This window comes from Gadus morhua, chromosome 22 (genome assembly GCF_902167405.1).
Source record: "Gadus morhua chromosome 22, gadMor3.0, whole genome shotgun sequence".
NCBI classification, from domain to species: Eukaryota; Metazoa; Chordata; class Actinopteri; order Gadiformes; family Gadidae; genus Gadus; species Gadus morhua.
The window spans coordinates 11,323,063-11,346,102 of record NC_044069.1 but is presented as its reverse complement, the minus strand read 5'-3'; the positions used below and the strand labels follow the sequence as shown (position 1 = coordinate 11,346,102).

Genomic DNA, 23,040 nt, shown 5'->3' with positions numbered 1-23,040 from the left:
CAGCTGTTCATCAATGCTTTGTTAAATGAAACCTAATGCAATCAAACATACCAGTTGTATTGAATCGTTTTATGTGTATGTGTTTCTGTACATAATGTGCTCGGTTTTACTGTCCCTGAGGTGAGACCAAAAGCTAGTTTGTAAAATAAAGCCCTAAATTATATTCTGTCTATACTACTGCTACTGCTAACTACGCCCTGTATCTTGTAACCAAAAGGGTTATGCCTTTGCTGATGCAGGGTCTGTCACATGAAGTCTGGAGCCCCAGATGGCATTATTAGGTTACAACATGGGCTGGTTGCATTCTTCCCCTCAATTTGATCAGGGAAAAAAACATGGCCTAAAGCTCAATGCTCACTACAGAGCCAATTTGCTCCTTATATGAACTCATGAGAGGGAGCAGTGAGCAAGGGAAGAATCATGCAAATGTCGTCTTCCTCGTGCCCTGAAGCTGAGCTCGCATGCGGCACGATTAAAATTCAGAGAGGAGCCAAGAAACATCAGAACAGCCATGTGGAGACTATGTGGTGCTAAATAAGATCAAACACAGAATAGTAACCTTACCTTTGCCGCATTGCTTTGTTTTTCTATATTCGTTGTATCTTGATATTTTGTATTACCTTGCTGCAATGGCTATTTCTCCTCTTGATAGTTTGATTGCCTTATACTAAAAATAGACCAGACTCTTACCTTCAACTTAAAAGAAGGATTTATTTTAAATATGGCACTATCTGTAATGCTATATTTAACAAAATCTCTAGAGTCTCAAATGTGACAAGAAATGAATACCTGTACTGATGCAGCATCCATTTTATCTTAGTTCTGAAAAGCTCATCTTCCACGGAGTAATCTCCATTTTTATTTGTCTAATTTTATACTGAACTGAGTCTTCAAGATATTAGAGTACAATAATAAGAAACATTGTTTTATATTATTGAAACTATCCCCATATATAAAAAACATGTAATATCAGATGTTTCCCCTTGAATTTGATATTGATAAAACATATTCTCAAAATGTTAAAGGCAATTTATGCAATAAAACCATATACTCATTTCAGTTTTAATATAGATTTGTGTTTTTTATTAGAAATAATGACATTCATCATTTTGTGCTCTGAAAACTGTACATTTACAAGAGGAAAGATAGTAAAATAAATCTCAACAAACTTGAGACAAAAAGAAGATACAAATGGGCATTGGGTAACTAGTAACTAGAGGTTTGTACTGCTCTGTGTTCAGGGTACAGGGTGTACATACGCTCAAGTTACGAACAACGGGTTATTAAAAACACATTGTTACAGAAGACATGAGGTTCGTACATGAAGTGCGCTACACAGTAGAAACCACACCCTGAAGCACATTTGGAATATATGTTGGTTATTCATTCTAAGGGTCTGCTTTTCAGAGTACAAGTACAATAATCTACCTGTCACATAGATCTCCAAAAAATGGAGTCTTGTGCTAGCGAATCCCTAGTAAATAGATTCCATTTAGTTAGCTAATACAGATTTGTTATACGATAGTCTCATAAAATCGTCTATATGTTGTGTAAATATGGAGGAACATGGTATAAAAAAATGTATTTCTCTGTAGTCATTGGTAAAAAAAACAAAAAAAAAAACTGTCTAAAGTCAGTTCTGCTTGAGCATCAAGCGCCCATCATAATGCACTATTATTTTACACTGATGGCTAAAACACAAGTATGTGTTGAATTTTTCAGAGGCCCTGGCACTAGACCTGGAAGTCACGCCAGCAGCAGGAGCCTCTATATTTTCCCTCTGAAACTCTGTGATCACCTGCAAGGCTGAGAAACAAAAGGGCAATGGTGAAAGTCCTACTCAACCCCATTGGTCTACCGTGGACAGTTCTGGAAGAGCCTGCATTCTCTAATGCGGTGACCGCTCGAAGCAGATGTGTGTGTCGCCATTACAGGCATCAAAGCAGTTCCCAGAATGCATTGCTCTTCCCGTGTCAAAAGTCTGTTGGCACCCTTCCCGATAGTGTTATTGGCATTTTGGTATCCTAAAGCTGGATGCTTGCAGAAACACCGTGCCCATCGCTGCCTGTTCTGTTCGTCCCGTTGCCGTCCTCACTGAGTTCATGAGAGAATAGTCTGATTTCATAGCTTTGTGGTGTTGGCGACAGTGCCAAGAACTGAATCTATGACCGATAGTCATGAGGGGAATGAAATAATAAATCATGAATATTTTAATGATAGTAATGATAACTAAGATATTATTAATAATAATAAGAATAACAATAATTAAAGTGGAAACAACGTCTCGAAGATTGATATCCAGCTCTTTGTTCCTCACACCTTAATCTCAGGCGACGGTGTGAAATTCTCACTACAGAGCGTCTCTCGGAGAAGAGTCTCTTATTAGGCCCTGTAGACGCCATTTTAAGTGCAGAGCAGTAGAAGCAAACGATAAACTGGGACAAGGGAAAAACTAAAATTAAAATGGCTGTCCGAGTCTACCGAACAGCGTAGAGGAAATGATGAGCGTGACGTTGACTTTTCTTTTCTCAATCCTTTTGGAAGGTGTCTTGACTCCTAGTAGCTTAAGTCAGTTCTCCTCCGCGGATGAGGCGAAGACGCACTGCTTTTAGTTTTTTCAATTGTCGGTTGATTGCAACAAAGAGAGAAGCACAAACGTGTGGGACCACCGGCGTGGTCTGTGCCAGCCAAGGGCACAGGGAAATCGTTAGTGGAGTGTGACTGGAACCACAGGCAGCCCTGGTCTGTGGCAACCACAGCCAGCCCTGGTCTGTGGGAACCACGCATCACCCGGCTACACCAACCACTACAACCCCCGGACCACCGGCACCAGACCGCTCCGTGGAGGGACCGCCACACGACCTACTCCTCCTGCGGTGACGAGCTGAGGTTTGAACACACGGATTCTGGGGCCGAAGCCCTTCTGAACGCCCCGCCCTGTTGGGTCCGTTCTCTCCGGCTCTCTCCTCCCTCTCATCCACACAGGACCCACCGACCGTCCATTGCTCCTTTCCAAAACCAAACGAGGGCGATTGAGGTTAAACCCGGGGAGGCTCGCAGGCCCCCCCCCGTGTCGTCTCCTCGCGCTCAGACCTCCGTCTGGAGGTCGATGATGTCCTGCCCCACCAGCGGGATGGTGGTGCCCACCTTCTCCCAGTCCACAGAGTGGAGCTCCAGGGGCGACGCGGCCAGGGGCTCCAGGTCCTTGCGGACCCACGCGGGGGGAGACTGCTGCTGCATGCCCCGGTTGCCACCGTCCCAGGGCCTGTCCAGGGGAGCCTGCTGTTTGTCCTGGGGGAGAAGGAGAGATAGGGCCTTTGAGTACTGGTGCCTTTGGATCATCACCCAAGGTGTGTATGAATTTCAAGACAGTGGACCTTTGTTTGTTGTTCATGTGAATGTATAATGAGTTGAAGACTACAAGGTGGACTGAATAAAGGTAATGGTACTAGGTTTGATATTGTGCTTTGTTCTAGTCGGTGGGGTCAGGTATCCCCCTCCGTGAGGCGTGTGTAATACTGAATGGTGTGTCGAAGTTTTATTTTCTACATCCTACATTGTGAGGTTGTAAATAAACACTCACGCTGTGGTTCGTTTTGTCACTTCCTCCTGATGACACACTCCATCTCACAGACTGTAAGGAGGAAGGAAGGGAATAGGTCTTTATGTGACCTCCAGGCAACAACTAAAGTTCCACAGTTGTATTTTTTTTGACAGTCTTTTTTATCGTCTCGATGAGATATCTCATCATTTCGGCTCAAATGTTTTTTTTTACACAATGGCCTCCGCCTCTTTTTTATGACTTTTTTTTATTTTTGTTTGAGCACTGCTTTCAACTTAAAATGAGACCCTGCATGATGACGATGGCAAGGTCCTTATTGTGATGGTTTACCTTGGTGTCAGAGGCGGGAGACTCCCGGTCTTTCTCAGCATGATGCAGCTTCCTGTTCAGATCCTGGAACATGTTCTGGTGCCTCTTCTTTGTGTGCATAATCTTCTCGAAATCTAACTCAGCATAACGCGATTTCTGCCTCTGCAAGAAGAAAGGGACACCAAACAAAAACTGGTTAGTCTCACAATAACAACAGCATTAGTGGGTCAGAACCAAAAACAACGAGAGGAGGACCTCCTCGTCCGAGTGTGTGTGTTTGTGTGCGTCTGTGTGTGTGTGTGTGTGTGTGCGGGCGTCCTCACCTCTAGGGAGCTCATGGACAGTGTGGAGATGGTCTCGCTCTTGGACATCATGGAGTTCATGGACTCGAAGGTGTTCTCCAGGCTGCTGTGGGTGATGTGCGACTCGCTGGACATGTTGTGCAGGTTCTGGATGGGCGAGTCGCGCTCCGAGTACGACACGCTCACCTGGTCCGAGGGCAGCTGCTGCAGGCCGAAGGCGGCCTGCGGCTCGGCGAAGGGCCCGCTGAGGTGGACCAGCCGGGTCTGGGGCAGCTGGGGCAGCTGGTCCAGGCCCATGTTGTACTTGGACATGTCCTCCTTGGGCTTGGTCCTCAGCGTGGACGTGGTGTTGGGCATGAGCACGTAGCCGCCGCTCACGCCGCTGACGCCGCTGCCGCTGCCGTCCGAGAGGCCGCAGTCCACGTGGCCGCGGGCCATGTCGGCGTCCAGCTGCTTGAAGAGCTCGCCGTCGCACACGTACACGGGCTTGCCGCACGAGGGGTCCACGCCGCCCGCCAGCCGGCTCTTCTCCCGCTTCAGGGTGAGGGTGTGGCTTGAGTACTCGGGCATGGCCTGCATCTGGGTCTTGCCGCTTGGGTTGGACGGCAGAGTGTGGAAGTTGGGGCCCATGGGGAGGGGCATCTGGGGCGGGGTCAGCTTCTCCTCGGAGGAGCTTGTCATCCCTATGCGAGGAAAATAAGGGAGAAAAAGGTTGAGTGGATCGAACAATCATACAGGGTTTTGGGGAAAAGGTTGCAAATTCGCTGGAAGGATGGTAAGTATTTGTGCAGGCGGCTGAAATGCCCAGGTTTTATGAAAGAAAGATCAAGCACATATGAATCAAGTTAAGGCTCACCTTGTCTGCTGGAATCTCCGTCCTTTTCGAAATCAGACTGTTGAGGAAAGAACAGAAGCAAAGGTTTTGTTAGAGATGAATGATCGCACACGAATAGGGATGAGGCCCACAAGGCGCCCAAGACATTTAAAGAGGCAAAGCATCGAAGCAAATGGAAACTCACCACGTGTTGGCTGTGGCCGTTCTGTTGGGAGCTACCGGAATCTCCATTGCCATCGTCCTTACGGTCCACCACTCTGCACTTAACAGCCTCTTGAACCTGAAGAGGAAACAAATTCACAATGAAGCAGTCTGCAGATGACATCCACTTGCAAAGCGCACAACCATTTCCCCCTCCACTAAAACAACCTCCATTCTCCTTCCCCCTAATGGGTTCGTCTTTTCCTCTCAGCTCACCTCTCTGCGCAGGATGCAGTGCACCATGACGATGATGAAGCCCTCCAGCGAGTCGAACACGGCGAAGAGGATCTGGAAGAGGGCCGAGCGGCGGTCGGTAATGGCCAGCACGGCCGACATCCAAGTGAGGGCCAGGAGGGGCAGCACCACACAGGAGCTCCACAGAGACGCCCTGCAGCCAACAGACAGAGAAGCCAGACATGAGCACACTGTGGACCTCGTCTTTCGCCCCCAGAGGACAGGCGTATTATCGAACACCCTGCAGCGATAACACCCCGATGAGGCTTTTCAGGGCTGGTACAGCACGAGTGAAGTGAGGACTTACCCGGCTCTCTCCTTCAGTTTCACGTCGGTGATGCCGTCCTTGGACACCAGCTTGTTGAAGACCAGGATACCAATGACCATGTTCACCTGTTTGACGAGATGGGACAGGTATTAGGAATGGGCCAAACAAATCACGTTTCAATTCTTCCAACTTGTCATGCCCTGTGTATTATAACGAGCGGTGGAGGGAATACACACCAGGACGACAGCTGCGGCGGGGCCCACAAACGAGTAGAGAAGACCCCCTTCCAGAGAAAGCCAGCAGCTGAACACATAGAAAAGTAGAGAAACGTCAGAAAAGAAACAAAACTAGTAGACTGTATTGGCAGAAAGAAAAGCCCAAAGGGACACCCAGAGAAACAAGGAGAGGAGAGGAGGGTATAATGCTTACTAAGTAACGGTGCCATATCCCTTCGCCTTGGTGAAACCCACAGACACAGCCACCACCAGAGCTGGAAGACCTGTCAGTAAGGAAAGAAAATGGGGCGAGGGAGAGAAAAAAAGCGAGAGAGAGTTTTAGTGTCAAAAGAAGAATAATCACCCACCAAGGTAGGTCAGGACAGAGATAGAACAGAGGATTTAAAAAAAAACAGGGGAGGAAAAAAGCCCCGAGCCACACACAAAGAGAAGACAAAGAGAGCGGGCCTTACCCCAGCCCAGGCACAGGAAACGCTTGCGGATAATGCGGTTGCGCAGACGGCCCGTGACAGCCATGTAGGACTGCCAAGCCTCCGTCAGCACCCAGCAGAAGGAGGAAAGGAAGAAGAAGTGGAGGAGAGCGGCGACGAGAGAACAGACCACCTGAGGGAATGAGAGGAGACAGATAAACAGAGAGAGAGAGAGAGAGAGAGAGAGTGTGAGAAAGTGCCAGTGGAGTCCCCGATGGCAGAACACCTTTAGCGAGCTTTAAAGGAGCTCTAAATGAGGGAGCGGCCCCTTACCTTGTTGCGAGCCTGGGTCTGTCCAACAAGGATGAGAGCGTTGGAGCAGATGATGGAGATGCAGAAGTTGATGAGGATCACCGAGCGCTCAGAGCGAATGTACCTGGAGAGAGAAAAAAAACATGGGGGGGTGAGCGAGTGATTGAGTGAGTGAGTGTCGATCACGTGGTCAAATAGGGAGTGTAGGGTACTTTGTGTGGTGTGGTGGGGGAGGGGGGAGGGAGAACTTACTTCCAAACGGAGACGTAGATGATGATGAGGAGGAGCAGGGTGAGGGAGGAGACCCCACAGCCGACGATGAGCGTGACGGACGGGAGCAGTGCCTTGTCCATGTTCTGCACAGCGGGAGACAAGAGGAGAGACATGTAGAGTGTGAAAAACATGCACTAGCCCTCAGCTAACACACACACACACACACACACATATACAGTACATAAACAGCTCTCAGTCTTGCGGGTGCATACTATCTCAAATAGCAGAGTCCTCCCTGTGGGCGAACAGATGAATGGCATAATGAGGCCACGGCTGGGCAAGGTGACCCCTAGAGGAGCGTGTCAGAAAGATGGAGAGACCGGCCCAAGCAAGCCCCCACCGGGGTCACACTTCCACCCCCACCCCCGCCCCTGTTGAGCACTTCTCTCAAACCGTCACATGAAACGCGGCGAAGACAAAGCATGCATCTCCTTCCACCGCTACCTCGGCCCAGGTAGAGGGATGGCTCTGATCCCCGTGGCTACTGTTACCGCTAGAGTTCCCTTCTCTTTCTCCGTCTCATCCACTGCGCCAACCGTCTAATTATCACCTTCTCAGCCCGGCTTCCTCTTCCCCCCGTCGTACAGCGTACGCCTCGTTTCTATTCAGACACTCTCTCTCTGGCGGTCGTCCGCATGTGCCTTGCCTTTGTGGGCGTGCCAGTGTGTGTGTGTTTGTGTGTGCGTGTGTGTGCGTTGGTGTCTGCTCTGTGGTGTGCGTGTGGCACTCTTCCACTCTCCCTGCAGTGAAGGGACAGGTGGGCTATTAGCACCTGTGCATTAATCTACCACCCCTCCCCCCCCCCTCGCCCAGCCACCCGACCCGTCCGCCCCATTAACCCCCCCCCCCCCATGCACCCCCGTCCTGCCACCTTGCTGGGTCGTGACAGCAGTGAGGCGAACCTCCCAGCTGGCCCCGGTCGCGGCACCGTGTACCCGGGCAGACCTGACGCCGACCCACCATGGGACCCCCCTGCCCCCCTCCCGATCTGCCCGCTGTCGCTGGTATACCCAGCGGGCCAATAGGGACACTGGTGCCAGCCAACGGAGGAGAGGGAGGGAGGGAGGGAGGGAGGGAGAGGAGGAGGAAAGGGGTGGTGGTGGTGGGGGGGGTTCTTTGTAACAGGAGCCAACATCACAAAGCCTCGTCGGAGGGATTTGACTGTGTACTGTGTTATTGGCTGGGTCAAGTGGAGGAACGCCATCCCATGTTCCTCAGGCGATTTCATTGGTTTCTTTTGGCTTCTGGGGCTGCTGGGAGTTTGCCTCCATCGACCACCTCTGATTAATCGGTGGGGGGGCCGCGATGCAGAAATCCCTCAATGCCAAATGCTTTGATTACATGCGGATAACAAATGCCATTTGTTTTTTGCCGAAAGGTAACATTATTTTTTTCTTCATGTAACAGGATTAAGCCGGTAGAACCCGGCACAGATAAGAGTCAGGAGTACAAACAACCTAATTACAGTTATCTCGTCTCGTCCTCTTTTTGAGTTGGTGATTCAGTGAAACAATTTTCTAGATTCATGTGAGCGCGGCAATGCTTGCGCACACGTGGCTGGGGAGTTAATAGGGTTGAAATTGCCTTTGGCACCCAACACACAGACAGTAGGTGTATGGGCCAAGATGCCACTTCTGTCTAGTCCAGACAATGGTGGCCCAATTGCATATCAGCATTGGGAATGTGTCTCAAATGGCTGTTCTACTGGATCTAAATGCATTTCTTGAGCAGATTCTAGACATCCAGGCGGTGTGCTGCCTTCAAAATAGCTATCAAATAGTGTTCGCTTTTCCCTTTGCAATCTGTCCCTTCTATCTGGGTTGACTGAGGGAAAGTGAGACAGCCCATGTGACCTAAATATAACACATGCCTCTCGAGTGCCCTTGACCGAATCTTGATGTCCCTTCATTTTTTTGGGGGGCGCAGAGGAAAACAGCAAGCCAGAGGGGGATACATACAGCGATAAGAGCGGTCCAAGAAAACAAGTTAATTGGTGCACCCCTTCATTTGCGGTGATAATTGATTTCCCAGAGTGCAACCAGCACTAATCAGGGTCATTTTGGTCAAGGACGTCGGCTGGCTTAACTAGGTAGGCTGAATCCCAGCGGGGCTCGTTCCAAATGGTGCAGCAGAGACCAACATTAGATCATATCGAATGAGAGCTAGAACACTGCAGTGTCTGGCTGTTTTTCTCCCCCCCCCCCCTCTCTCTTTACTCCACCTCGCTCTCCCTCCCTCTTCTATCTCTCTCTATCTCTCTCCCTCTCTACGCTGTATCAAAATGTCCACAGCTCACATCAAAGGGTGGATGGAGCTGTGGGCAGAGGGCGGGGAGCGCTGGAAGGTGGTGGTGGTGGTGGCTGGGTAGGGGCGGGGGTGAAGGCATGACCAGACATCTGTCTCTCTATTGGTCTGCCACTCTGGCATTTTCAGGGCAGAACTGCAGCGGTTGAAGGGGGGGGGGGGGGGGGGGGAGGCTGGTGGAGAGCTGGAGGGGAGGGGTCTGAGGTAACGGGGAATTCAGAGATACTGGCAGACAGTGATTGGCGCAGCTGCATCCCCACTGTCGCCGGAGGTTGGAAGCACAACACAACGACGGTGTGGCCTCAGTGTTTGTCTCTTTACAATGAAATACAGGGCCACTGCATCTGACGAACAATAGACTGCAATAATGCAACAATAGACTGCAACTGTAGCCTACAGTATCAAGTCCCCAAACATAATAAGCATGCAGCCTTTGCGGACATTCACAACAGTTGTTATAAGTGTGCACTATTAAAACGACAGCAATAAACAGACACTGGGATCGCCGAACTACGTGGACAATGGATGCCATCTGTTGATTGGCGGGGTTAATTAATTAAGTCATTAAGTCAGAGCAAAACCTAATTGCACAGTAGCGGTGGACAGAGTGTTTTTCTCAGACCCCCGGGGAGGATGAAAGGAGGAGGCGGTGGTGTGGCTCAGTTACCAAAAATCACACGGACCGAGCTTGCGCAGCAGAAGACGTTACCAGGGCAACAACACGGGGAATTGCTCCAGAGACATGCGATTTATAGGCGGTCACAAGCCCTCTGTGATGTGGATGGTGTCCGTCTGCACGTCCACACGTTACATTGTGAAAAGAGCAGGCTTTATATTTACCTATGAGCCCATAAAGGCTACATTCAACAAATAACCCCACGGCCCCATCGACAAATTAGTGAGGCATTGTGAAGAAAAAAATGTCTCATTAGGTAAATTCGTTATTAGGCTATTTCGATGTTTTACAAAACATAGGCCTATCGATTATTCGTCTGTTGTGATTAACGTTGACGTTTTGCACGGACGTTTATCAAGCTGCGATTCAATAGAAATACCGATAAACCAAGTCGTTCTTAAACGACATGCAAAATGCTTCTTCGCAATGTTGCTTCAACATGTTGCTCAATTAAGCGCCCACAATAACTTGAATCATAAATAAAGCAGGCTTTAGACAAATGATTTGTTGAAATTCACCTGCAGAAACACAAAAGGTGGGCAACGGACGCAATATAACGAATCGTGCGAAAAACATGTAAACGCTCCCATTTAAACTTCGCTCGAGGACGAAACCAAATACAAAACATGTTTAACGTCAAAGACGCATCTTAAACTTACCAAATCGGTGTTTATCCGCGATAAAAGGGCGAAGGTGGAGAGGCTGTCACACACGCATTTGGTTCTGAATGAATCGACGACGACCGCTCTGCAGTTCCGCGCAGACCAGGTCCCGAGCAGAGAAGAGCTGCACAGAGCAGAAGAGAGAGAGACAACAACGGGTTAGAGGAGATTTCCTCGACATCTGAGACACCGCTCAAGAAAGTGTTTCCTTTTCTCTTTTTTTTACACCTTTAATTTCCAATGAGATAGTTGGTGGTATTCGTGCATGATAAGCAAGAACATACAAATACCATCATTTATAATGATAATTAGAAATCAATATAGCCTGAAATAAAGGGATCAATAAATAAGACAAAGGGGATTTCTACATTGAATCACAGTAGGCTACTGTACAAGTCTGTATCAGAAACATACACAGTTTCATCTAATGTATTGGGATTGAATGGCATGAAGTTGAAACAAGTCTTATTAACAAGCCGGTAACATTTACATGATTAGTAGTCCTTTTGTGCGCTTCAATAGGCCAACATGCTTGTACCAAATCATAGCCCAACACAAAATGAACTTATTTCTCATTAACACGGTGTGATAACATGGCAACACGTACACTCACAAGAGTTGACAGAGGACATTGTGTTCCCGTGGTGTGTGGTGTTTATGACAACGTCCATACAGTGATGGATCATGCAGAATGTTGATTTGTAAATCAATAGCTGTGTATTGGCACTGATATTTTAAATGATGTCTATAAAAACAGATGGGGGAGAACATTGTATATTCTTTTTCATGACTAAAAGTGTCAAGAAAATATCCTTGATCATAATTGTTACTGTCAAAGATACAGGGTACGTTTTTTTCCATTAAGAATATGGAGAATTGATGACCGTAAAGCTTTAAACTGTATTTCATGGTTTGATTCATTACTCTGCTCTCCATCAAACCAGTGAAGGGCAGCATAGGCCCAGTTGATTCCCAATCAGAGTCAGTGCGTAGGCTCTAAAATGGAAGCCAGTCGCTTTTCCATCAAGCTCCATCTTCTCTAATTCTCACCTCCATTTTTTTCCTTCTCCTTCGATATACTGACCTAGCTGTTGCATAAGCATGCAGCAGTTTTAACCAAGCAGGCTAGGCCGAAATCAATATATCTTAAAACTGAAAGGCGCTTTAGCTCATACATTAAATACATCTCTATCAACCGGAGGTCTCAGAACGAGGGTGGACGGCCGTGACTGACCCTCTATACACCACCAGGCCTGTCTCCTCTCTAGCTTTTCCTTTGTCCCTACCCCCTGTCCATTCATCCCAAATGATGAATCCAATTTGTCCGGAAGCGCCCCCTCCGCCCTCGCTCAGACCACATAAGGTAATGCTATTACCTCATATCTATCATCCTCTTCGTCTCCTTTAAGCTTCCTGGCCACTGACTTGTAAGGCTTTAGACTTTGCCTGTCTGCTTGCGTCTCAGTGGGGCAAGTGGCTGTGGTTGGACAGAAACTATAGTATATGATGGCCGGTATTGATCCAGGTCAGGCTAGCCCACAGCTCTCCTTGTTCTCAAACAACTCGCATGAAATGCACCTCGGCCCGTACAAAAGGCTCATGGTGGACGGATGGTAAACAGAGTGCATCAGGGCCAGGATGGGGGAGGAGGGGGTGTTGTGTAAGGACCTTGAGGTCATGTGATGAGAGGGCAGGTAACATGAAACACCAAGCACGGGGGCTGGCGATCGGAGCACTCTGCCTGGATACATCTCTGGAGACCAATCAGTGTATAGTGTGCGCTTTACAATGTACAAAACAACACAAAAATGGACTTCTGTCCAAAGACACTTACGTCTCGCTCTCGTCCCAGGAGATGCAGGTCTCGTTGATGGTACCCTGCGAGGGAGGAGGCAGACAAAACACGAGGCGTGAGCAGCAGACGACCGAGGTGGGAAACATGGAGGTAACCCATGCGCGGCTGGAACAGCCGCTCTTTAAGAACGTGTGAGATGCAACAGCTATGACAGGCAGTCAATCTGCTCCCCTTCTCGACCTCCCCCCTTTGCCTTACCCCCGCTCCCCCTCCCGCTCCCTCTGAGGGAAAAACAACCCCGGCTACCCGTCAGCGGATCAAAGCGGCCTAATTAGGCGCGCCTCGGACATAATTATTCAGTCAACTTTTTCCCCCGCTGCGATGTCTGTGGGTTGTCGCTGACAGGAGGCGAAAGTCTCGATGGCGCGGCAAATGTCACCGCTAAGACTTTCAAAATGTCACTCCCCCCCCCCCCCCCCCCCCCCCCCCCCCACACCCACCCACCCTGCACTGTGATGAACTAACAACACTCCGGGGCCCAGAGGACGAAGGAGGTTGGCTCAGTTTAGTCGGCTCATGTCTTTATTTCTTTATTAAGCCAACCAGACTAGACTGTAGACTTACGTTGTGGAGGTGGGGGAACTCAATCTCAATGGGGGAGGAGAGGAGGTTGGGGCTGGGGCTCACGGTCACGGTCACCACCTTGGAGTTGAGGAGGCTGCTGTTGCTGTAGAGACGAATAAGGGTGTTTGAGATTATGAGTGTGGTTAACAAGACACACATCGATTTGGCATCTTTATATTGACCACTGGGGTATCGCCGTCAGCTCGGGGATGCATACCTTTGTTGGGAGATAATGGCCCCGAGGTTTCTGTAGAGGACAATGCCAGTAAAGAAGGCGGTGGTACCATCTACACCAAAAGAAAGAGAGAAGAGAAAATAAACACTCTATTAGTCTGAAAGGTAAGCAGCAGACCGCCAACCAAGGGAACCAGAGAATACAATGGAATACACACACAACAACAACCCGAGGCTCAGCAGTAATGAGGATCCACACCTGATTGGTCGATGGAGAGGGCGTCGCGGGACACGGTGATCTTCTCCTCGGCGGTGCGGACCCAGTCCAGCATTCCCCTCCAGCCCTTCTCTGGGAAGTTGAAGTTGGATGCGGTGCTGGTGGGTCTCTTGTGGATGCTCAGAACTGTAGTGGAGAAAAACACAGGGTCACGTCAGTGAGTCAACAACAACAAAATTGATTTGATTTAAGGACCGTTGTGTGGAAGTGTGCCTCCGCTGACCACTAGGTGGTGCTGCGGCATCGTTAACTCCTTCATTTCTTATAATGGTGCTCACATTGTGTAAGAGTGCTGCTTCTCTCTGTTTTGTAAGCCTGTACATCCCATTGCAGAGTACAGAGGCTCAGTGCCTTAGAGGTGAGGGGATAGGTCTTACCAACGGCTTGTATCTTTCTCCCTCCATAATGTACCAGATTGCTTGGTTGAACGTTATGTGTTTCACCATATGTGTGTCACTGTAAATGCCACCGGGGGATCAGACTGCCAGGATGGCACCTTAACCAGCAGAAGGACTGTGACTGTGTGCGGTGATGTACACTGCCACCGTGTGTCAAGATGACACACTGCAGGATTTAGAGTGATGCACTCACAAGTACACCCTGGATGTGCTACCGCTGAGGGGGGGGGGGGGCTCTCACCTAAATTCTCGGTGACTTCGTAGACATCCTCAAAGCCGCGCATCTGTGTGCCAATCAAGTTCACAAAGTCCTCCACCAGGCGCAGGAACTCCTTGACGTTGGCCCCCATCTATGCAACACACAAAACAGAACAACACGTTTGTTAGGAGGATTGTTCTGGTCACGTTATATGCAATTCAAAATTCCCTGCAAGGCTTTTTCTGTTGCAGTCATTTCAAAGGAATCGAGTTGGTATTCCTTTTAGAGCACTGCGCCCTAAAGGCACCCAGAGAACCCACATCACTGGCTGCTGCTATGCAACACCAGACTATTTCCTGAGGCCCATAAATGGTCAGACTGTTTAATAGATGCTCAGGGTCCTTTTCTTTCCCTCCTGCGTGCCCGCTCCCTCCTGTTCACTGGGAAAGGGGGAGGGCTGTCTGGCATTGCGTATCTCTGACGCAGAGCTGCAGCGGTGTGGGCGCAAGGTGTGTGCCTATGTGTGATGATGCGCCATCTTTGCCCCTTTACATCTGACCATAATGGTCTCAAGGCTGCCAAAACAGACGCACAGATTGCAGAGTAGGCGTAGTGATGCTATCCCTCCCTCTCTCTCTCTCCACCCTCCCTCTCTCTTTCTCTCTTTCTCTGTCGCACTTTGACTCACACTGTTCTTTCTGAGAAGCATTAACCCCAGCATTCTGTCCTTGGTTTTCACGGTAGAGCTTCATGTAATTGCAGGGAATCTGTTGTTGGTTGAGGGACTGGAGGAATCACAACTTTATAACTAGGAGTACACTTTCTTTTGGATGTAGGGAGTTATGAAACCTCTATAACCTTTTGATGTGGTTCCTTGTGGTGTGGAGTATGTCCTGGCATCTCGTCTAAGATTGGGTGCTAATTGGCCTGACGGCATGACTCATCCCTACTTTTACCCCCACTACCCCCCTTTTCTCACACTTACACCCTGTTCGTGGCAACTTGTGAAATGCAACCCCGAAAAAGTCCTTCTCCCCCAATATCGTCCAAACAGCAAATTTCACCCAAACGAGGGAACATTAGTGCAGTTCACACTGGCCTCACACAGACACACAGATACACACAAGCACAGCGTCTTATCACTTACCAGCTGTGCCTCCTCCCATTTGTCACGATGTTCCTCCTTCAGTAAGTTGCTGATGGTCTGTATATAGTTCTGCAGATGACAAGACAGAGGACACAAGCGTTAGAACCCCATGCACTGATTAATAAAATGTATTAATTTATAAAATGTAGCCCATTTAAGAATGCTGGATAGCTACCACAATATCACGAAATATCAGGATGCAACAATGGATCGAGATGTATACACACGTGTGTGTTAATCTCACCTCTTTGTCGGCGTTGCTCATTCTCAGGCTGGTTCCCTTGTACATCTCTGTGGTGTTCCTGAGGATTTCCATGGTGGCCAGTAGGTCTCCGCTGTATGTGGCGCCTTGGTCGGTGGAGGATCTCAGGCGGGAAATCACCTCTGGGATGCCATCGATGCCCTGTCCTGTGTGGTTCTGGGAGCTGAACTCCTGGGCCTGAACGGAGAACAGAGAGCAGACCGTTAAAGAACGCCGCATTATATTTCTATACTTGTATCGTGGCAGGGAGGCGTGCCTGAAGCCGGGAAGACCTGTCGGTCTGAGACTCACCATGGTCTGAATGGTCTTGTAGTTCTCAGAGATGCACTTGATGTGAGTGGGACTCTCCCAATAGGCCAGGCCCACGGCGTCGAGGGTGCAGCGACGCAGGATCAAGCCTGATGATTGAAATTCACGTTGAAATTGGTTTGTCACGGTGAATAATTATTACCATCAGGCCTGACTTCCCAATCATGTGCAGGGCATGTTTATGGGGTGAACATAATGGACTGAGTAAGTACCTGAGGCGTCGGATGGGCAGGTGACAGCTGAAATGTCTCCAGCGGGGGTTCTCTTCCAGATGACATCTCCGGTCAGCTCCTCGGGGCAGATCTCATGGGGCTCTGGGCATCTCCTCTCATTGCAGCGCTTCTTCTCCTCCGTGACCCCGGGGCATGGCACTCCTCCGAACAAAGGCCCCTCGCACGTCCTCTGTCTCTGCTGAACCCCGCCACCGCACGACTTGCTGCAGCTAGCCCAGGTGGTCCACGTCTGCCAACGTCCATCAACTATAAAGAGACACAGCAGCGCACGCATGTCAGGAAAATTTGATTTGGGATTCATTGCCGAGCCCCGATTGAGAGACGCTGTTGATAAGCTGTTTATGCCAGACAGCTGCTGACTGGAGGGGGCAAGGGGAGTCACTCACCAGGGCAATCTTTCAAGAAGCAGTTGGTGGACTCTTTCCAGCCTCCGTGGCACTCAGAGCCGCCATAGGAAGGCCCGTTGCACTCTCTGGTCCTCTGCATGGTTCCGTTGGAGCAAGAGGTAGAACAGGGGGTCCAGGCTGCCCACTCGTTCCAGGATCCGTCCACTAGAGGGAAGCAGAGAGGCGGGTTAGCCAAGGACCAAGGCGTTTCGCATAACTGCACACCGTCATCCATTCAGATTCATAAAAAATGCTTTGGAGTGGGAGCGCGTTGAACCTTGTTATGTACAAGTTAAACGCTGATAAGAATCATTCAAAATAAGCTCTTCAGTTAATGATTCGATATAGGTGGAAGCTCTTAAAAGATAAGAGCCGTTTAAACTGAAGTATAAAAGATTAGTCTAGAATATAAAAGTGTGAATATTCCATCTACAAAAAACCTGATGTTATTTTTTATGATTTAAAGTGACACTATTAAGGGGAGGAATCAATCTTAAAAGCCTCCCTATTATGTGTAAAATGAGAAAGGGTTTTCATTAAAGACCTGCAATCATTTTCCTAGCCCCCAGAATCAAGCGCGCCCCAATTATCTGCTGGTGCAGACAGCCATCGGCTGAGGGGTATTGGGTCAGGACAATTTAGTGAAGTGACTCGTCCCTTTACAAAGAAGACTTTAAAAACGACCCAGACAGAAAGTGAGCTGAAGGGGGACAATACATAGAAACCTAAACCACCCATTCATAAAAAAGTCTTAAAACTGGGGAGAAAATTACCCTGTAAACAACTTATCACAAAAGCCCCCCATATCCGGTGCCAGTCAAAAGCGACCATGATAATGGACAGGCTTTTAAAATGAGAAAAACACCCCTAGCATACGCTACACGTATGCTCTAAAAACGCATTTTAAAGTGGCGGCACAGAGGACTCAAGTAGGTGGTGCGATAGCAGCTGAAAAGGTCTGAGAGGCGTTGGATGACCATGAGCAGTGGCTGAGTCACCCAGCGTTTGTATGGTGCCGCTGACTAATGAGCAGGATTTGTTTAGTGGGTGAGTCAGATGTGATTCCGGGCTGGTAGGGAACACCGCTCATAAATGGTTGGAATGTCTTTAACTTAATAGGCACTCAGGTGTGTGTGGGAGTCGGAGGGCCACATTAACACAAAGCCTCTGTCAAAGTAATAATCCATGATTTTGTTTGCAGGCGTGAACGCTGCTGTGTGCTAAATAGCTTATAAACATGGACTCAATGTTCCCCTGCTGCATATCGCTGGCTCGCTTCCCTTCCCTGAACAATCAGATTTATCGCGGGGCCGCTGCAGTCTAAATCCTCTAACGGGAGGATTAGGATGCGATCACTTCATTCCCGCAGATTCCAATGAGACCAGGGTGTGTGCCTGTAAGGGACTGACCTGGGCAGATGGCGATGTTGCAGTACTTGGTTTGCTTCTTGGGGCCGGTGCAGGGCTCTCCTCCGTGCTCGGGCTGCTTGCAGGAGCGAAGGCGCTCGCGGAATCCACGGCCACAGGTGGAGGAGCACAGGCTCCAGGGAGCCCACTCATCCCAAGCACCATCGACTAGAGTCAGAGAGGGGGGAGCAGTGTGTGAGTGGCTACACACTTAACACTTCCTCTTTCTGTCTGGCTGTGAATTCTTTGTACCCATATAAATGTATGTGTATTGTGACACTTGTCTTATCCCTATGGGGGTATAGAACCATAAGTGGACCCTTATGGGGATGATGCAGGCTATGGTATCTGGGTTGTGTATGGTATTCAGAAATTGTCCACTAGGTGGAGTAGTGCTCCGTTGTATAGCCTCGGCTCAGGTTGGCGGACAAGTGCGCATCAACAATTCTACTCGCTCTCGTCAGTAAAACACAGATACACACACACACACACACACACACACACACACACACACACACACACACACACACACACACACACACACACACACACACACACACACACACACACACACACACACTTTGCTCCACTCACCGGGGCAGACGGCGGAGTTGTTGCAGGGGCGGTTCTCGCGGAGGGGTCCGGTGCACTGGGTGGTGAAGATGGAGGTGACACAGGTGCGTGTGCGTCCCTGCCAGCCCTCGCCGCATGTGACCGAGCACACACTCCACTGGGACCACTCGTCCACCACAGCTTCTACTCCCACCACAACAACAACATCAACAAAAACAACAGCGGGACCTCGGTTAACATTGGAAGGCTTGTTCCCTTTGTGTTTTTTTTATTGTTCTGTCTCCATGGCCTCTTAGAAAGCTGTGATTATAACATCAAGCCAGGCAAAAACAATCAACCTGTTTAGTGCATCTCACCTGCTGGGGCGGCAACGGCTCTGCTGGAATCGTCAACATTATCTCTCTTCAGACCGATGATGGAACGCAGGCCCTGACTCATGCCGCGCGCTTTACCTGCGAGAGAGAGAAAGAGAGGAGAGAGAGAGAGAGAGAGAGAGAGAGAGAGAGAGAGAGAGAGAGAGAGAGAGCGAAAGAGAGAGATGCATTTTAATGAATCACTTCGGGCCAGCTCCACCTACAGGCACACCTGCTGCGGGACCACCATGACTGTGGCTGACGGGGAGCCCAAGCTTACCGATGCAGGGCTGGGGGTTGCAGGCACGGCCCTCCTCGACCACGCCCTGGCACACGCTGTTCTCCGGTTGGCAGGCGCGGTTGCGCACCTGGACTCCGCCGCCGCACTCCTGGCTGCACTCGGCCCAACGGCCCCAGGTGCTCCAGCCCTCTGTAGGGGGGAAGGGAGGAAGTAGGGAAAAGAATGGTTCATTCCGGCTTCAGGGATACTCTTGTTAACACCTAGCCAACTCCTGGGATTTGACTGGAAGGGGCATTGGGTATATACTCTGGTTAAACATGACTACTGCACATCCAGTAGCTGTGAATTAAGTTCTGCCTTTAAGAGAGAGAGAGAGAGAGAGAGAGAGAGAGAGAGAGAGAGAGAGAGAGAGAGAGAGAGAGAGAGAGAGAGAGAGAGAGAGAGAGAGAGAGAGAGAGAGAGAGAGAGAGAGAGAGAGAGAAAAGATGATATGAATGTAGAGTGGAGACTGTATCCGCAGACTTTAAATGCACGGGCAGGAAGTGACTAATTAAGCTATTGTACTGCGGGCAGCCGCAGGAGAACCTGGACAAGGACACCTCTGTGTGTGCCGGGACGAGCGGCCAAGTCGATAAACGCTCCAACTTAAATGCCGATTGCTTGCTTTTCCGGCGCTTTTGTGAGGCTGAAGAAGTGTGTTTCCATGGTGACATACAAGTGGCCCCCGTTTCGATTTCAGCTGGTAGGGAACCGGGGAGGTGGTGAGGGGGGGGGGGGGGGGGCAAGCAGACACCACAAGTGTTTGCTTCGGCCAACGTGTGCTCGCCGGCGATTAAGCGCGCGAGAGCGGACTCTGTGTGTGTGTGCAGTCAAGCAGCTCAGGCCACTTAGGCTCCGAGGGAACGCGGCCACAGTCCACTAACACGCTCTGGTTTACTCTTCATTACGGCGGCACGGCCCCGGGGCACATCGCCCCTGTACAGCCGGCGCTCTCTAGGCAAACATCATTGACCGGCGCAGCTCCCCGCTCGGTGTGTAATGAACGGGGCGCTGGCTGAGGGGGCCGTCCGGCAGACAAGAGTCTGCGAGAAGACGTTCTTCCATGTAACGCAGACAGGGCAATCTATAGTCAGGGGGGGGGTGGAGTTTATCACACCTGGTGTGAAAACCTCTGCCTCTCTGTCTTTTGCCTGGTCGGTTTATGATCAGAAACGTGTCTTGCTTTTTCAGATGTTGGTCGAAGTTTTGATGTGGTCTGTTTCGATAAAGTGTAAGCGTGTTCTTGTTTGGTTTAGGATTGGACATAAGCGTGTACTTTTTAAACCTGATGATAACACCACATGAGGGGAGAGCGTGTGCCAAACTTACTGATGATCTCGGCGTCGCGGGTGGCGTCCTTAGGCACCGTGGTACACTTCTCCACGTACACACCGCCCCTGAAACAGCTGCCTGGCTTCCTCTGTGGGGTCTCCCAGCACTGGCAAGGGGTGTTCATGATGCCGCAGGGGTTGTCGTGGCTACTCGCCGCCAGGCACTTCTCCAGCCACAGGCACAGCATCTGGCAGGCGGGCATGCTGGGGTTCCTCTTCCCGACCACCAGGAACTCGGCCTTGAACTCCCCGTCGCCGCCGACCTCCTCCACCATCTCCTGCAGGGCGTTGCGCGGCGCCACCTTGCGGACCTGCAGGAACTGCTTGGTGGACTCCAGGTAGGTGACGGTGGTGGAGGCGTCGCACATGCGCACCACCTCGTCGAAGCTCTCCATGCCCAGGTAGGTGCGGGAGGTCTCGATGAAGGAGTCGAACTGGAAGGTGCGGATCTGGCGCGGCGTGCAGGCATCGGTGGGCTTGGTGATCTTCATGTAGACGGTGTAGCGGCGCGGGTCGGGGTTCTGCAGGGTCCAGGAGCAGGGGGTGGAGGGCAGCGCGGCGGCCGAGGTGAACACCCCGAAGAAGCGGCTTTGCTCCAGGGTGGCGCAGGTGGCGGAGGCCGGTCCCGACGGGGTGCCGGAGGCCATGCCGAAGAGGAGCAGGGTGAGGGCCACGGCGGGCGCGGCGAGGGCGGTAAACGCCATCGGAGGGGGTTGTGTTCAGGGGTCGCCTGCTGTCGTGGGTTACTGCGACTGCTGGTGCACTGCTGCTTTGGCACTTGCGTTTGGTTGTGCGATACTAGCTGGGCTTCTGATCGGCTTCAGTGGGAATGCACAGAAGCTCTCAGCTCTATGCTGCGGACATGTGGAGAGAAAGAAAGAAATCACCGTTAGCACGTAGTACTTTCTTTTGTGCGGGTGCATAATGATCATTCATTGGAAAAGTCTACGGAGCCGGGCATAATAGCGCTGGAAAGCGCAATTACAGGCCGGCTTGTCAGCCCTCTCCATGCTGCAGCCTCCCACATGCTGGCCTTCCTGCGTCATTCTGACGTCTACGGCACAGTCGCCATGGTTACCACGGATGCTTCTCAGTTCACTTACTTTCACAATGCCCCTCCACACGTCTGAGTGTTGGATAGAAGGGGTTGTTAGGCTGTAGTGGTGACACATACGTCGTTATCAAAGGACCCTGCATTCAACTGGCGGCTTATGTAGATTGCTGCTTACTGGTGCATTGACATGCATAGTTTAAAACTAATACTATTAAAATGACACGTGAAACATGTGCAGGTATTTCAGAGGCATATCACTTTTGACCTCCCCAACCTCCCTGCACTGTGACGACTAATGGGCTAATACAATGAATTAACATCTTTGATTAATATATTCATTATATACAATTGCTTTTGGAGAATGCATGATGCTAAAGCAATCAGGGGAAGGTGTGAAGCCCCATTGTACTTAAGTCTAACCCAGACAAGGAGAGATAGACTCTCACTCATTGTCAAGATCGAAGCTTTGGACTAAAATATGCATCAGAGCCGGGGAAAGACTGTTGCTCAGCAACATGTTTAACGCGTGCACACGGACGTCTGTGCGCGTGCAAACAAATAATACACGCGTGCACGGACACAAAATTCCATGCGTGCGCATAACGACGCACTGATGCATTGGTGCAGATTAAGGGCCTCTTCCTTTTCGGGACGACTGCGCCCAAACGCAGAGATGGCCGACGGCTGACATGATTCAGTGAGGTGACGAAGTGTCTTGCATGATAAGAGCACACAGCTAGGTCTGTGCAGGCGACTGGTTAGTCTTCATGTGGTTAATGGTGAAGAGTGTCGAGGCGGGTTCTGCAGAATGCTTCTCCCCTACAGTGACAGCCACTCGAAGCGCACCTGAACTTCTCAAAGGCAGCCTACACCTAATTGCTCTATCTCCCTCCTCCCTGCCTCCTCTCTCTCGCTCCCTCCCTCTCTCGCTCACCCTCCCCCTCCCACTCTCACACTCAGAGCAACAGACCATGCCTTTGTGTGGGTGGTCTCTCTGCCCTCAACCGGAAACACCATGAATGGGCTTCTGATGCTGCAAAGTGTGCAAAGAAAAGGGGATGTTCTGTCTGGCAGAGCAAAGAGAAAAAACGGCTATCTATTTCTCCCCTCCCTTCTTTTTCTTTAACACTTTATTCTCCTACGTATTTCTAACTGTATTTCAATAATTATTTAACTTCGCTCCTCCTCTTTCTTTCGTGCGTTTGCTGTCGTCAACGGATCTGTGATGTGGGCTGTGAGGTTGCCATGGAGATGACTTGTTATCCTGGAAGAACGGCGCGAAAAAAAAAATCTGAACCAGCGCCAAATGATCCTTCTACCGCATGCCCTCTGTTTATGTCACCATATCACACACACACACACACACACACACACACACACACACACACACACACACACACACACACACACACACACACACACACACACACACACACACACACACACACACACACACACACCATGTGCAGTGATTCGCGTCTTGTTCTTGCGATAATGATTATGTGCGTTGCACTTTAAATGTGATCCTCCATTTTCTAACACGCATGCTGCTGAACTGACTCATTAGTATACAGAAAGGGTTCTACCTGACGTACAAAAACGTACATGTTTCAAGGAAGCCATTGCCACAGCTGATTGAGACAAATACATTTTTG

At 50.0% G+C, this 23,040-nt stretch overlaps 1 protein-coding gene across 1 annotated transcript in view; it reads right to left on the bottom strand.

The window, feature by feature from the left end:
• Positions 1-1,065: 1,065 nt before the first annotated feature.
• Positions 1,066-23,040, bottom strand: part of LOC115536251 (adhesion G protein-coupled receptor B1) — a 23,348-nt gene continuing 1,373 nt past the window's right edge. Inside the window, exons 2-30 of the mRNA XM_030348018.1 lie at positions 20,330-21,185; positions 19,001-19,150; positions 18,724-18,819; positions 18,389-18,553; positions 17,798-17,962; positions 16,389-16,553; positions 15,982-16,248; positions 15,752-15,858; positions 15,443-15,637; positions 15,199-15,267; positions 14,094-14,202; positions 13,437-13,580; positions 13,221-13,290; positions 13,004-13,106; positions 12,419-12,462; positions 10,582-10,708; positions 6,922-7,025; positions 6,691-6,793; positions 6,400-6,550; positions 6,141-6,210; positions 5,948-6,014; positions 5,751-5,836; positions 5,426-5,597; positions 5,193-5,288; positions 5,030-5,066; positions 4,195-4,856; positions 3,893-4,033; positions 3,584-3,634; positions 1,066-3,291 (exon numbers count right to left, since the gene is read on the bottom strand). Coding sequence (XP_030203878.1) covers positions 3,088-3,291; positions 3,584-3,634; positions 3,893-4,033; positions 4,195-4,856; positions 5,030-5,066; positions 5,193-5,288; positions 5,426-5,597; positions 5,751-5,836; positions 5,948-6,014; positions 6,141-6,210; positions 6,400-6,550; positions 6,691-6,793; positions 6,922-7,025; positions 10,582-10,708; positions 12,419-12,462; positions 13,004-13,106; positions 13,221-13,290; positions 13,437-13,580; positions 14,094-14,202; positions 15,199-15,267; positions 15,443-15,637; positions 15,752-15,858; positions 15,982-16,248; positions 16,389-16,553; positions 17,798-17,962; positions 18,389-18,553; positions 18,724-18,819; positions 19,001-19,150; positions 20,330-21,035 — 4,626 coding nt within the window. The 5' untranslated portion in view covers positions 21,036-21,185 and the 3' untranslated portion in view covers positions 1,066-3,087. The remainder of the gene's footprint in view (positions 3,292-3,583; positions 3,635-3,892; positions 4,034-4,194; positions 4,857-5,029; positions 5,067-5,192; positions 5,289-5,425; positions 5,598-5,750; positions 5,837-5,947; positions 6,015-6,140; positions 6,211-6,399; positions 6,551-6,690; positions 6,794-6,921; positions 7,026-10,581; positions 10,709-12,418; positions 12,463-13,003; positions 13,107-13,220; positions 13,291-13,436; positions 13,581-14,093; positions 14,203-15,198; positions 15,268-15,442; positions 15,638-15,751; positions 15,859-15,981; positions 16,249-16,388; positions 16,554-17,797; positions 17,963-18,388; positions 18,554-18,723; positions 18,820-19,000; positions 19,151-20,329; positions 21,186-23,040) is intronic.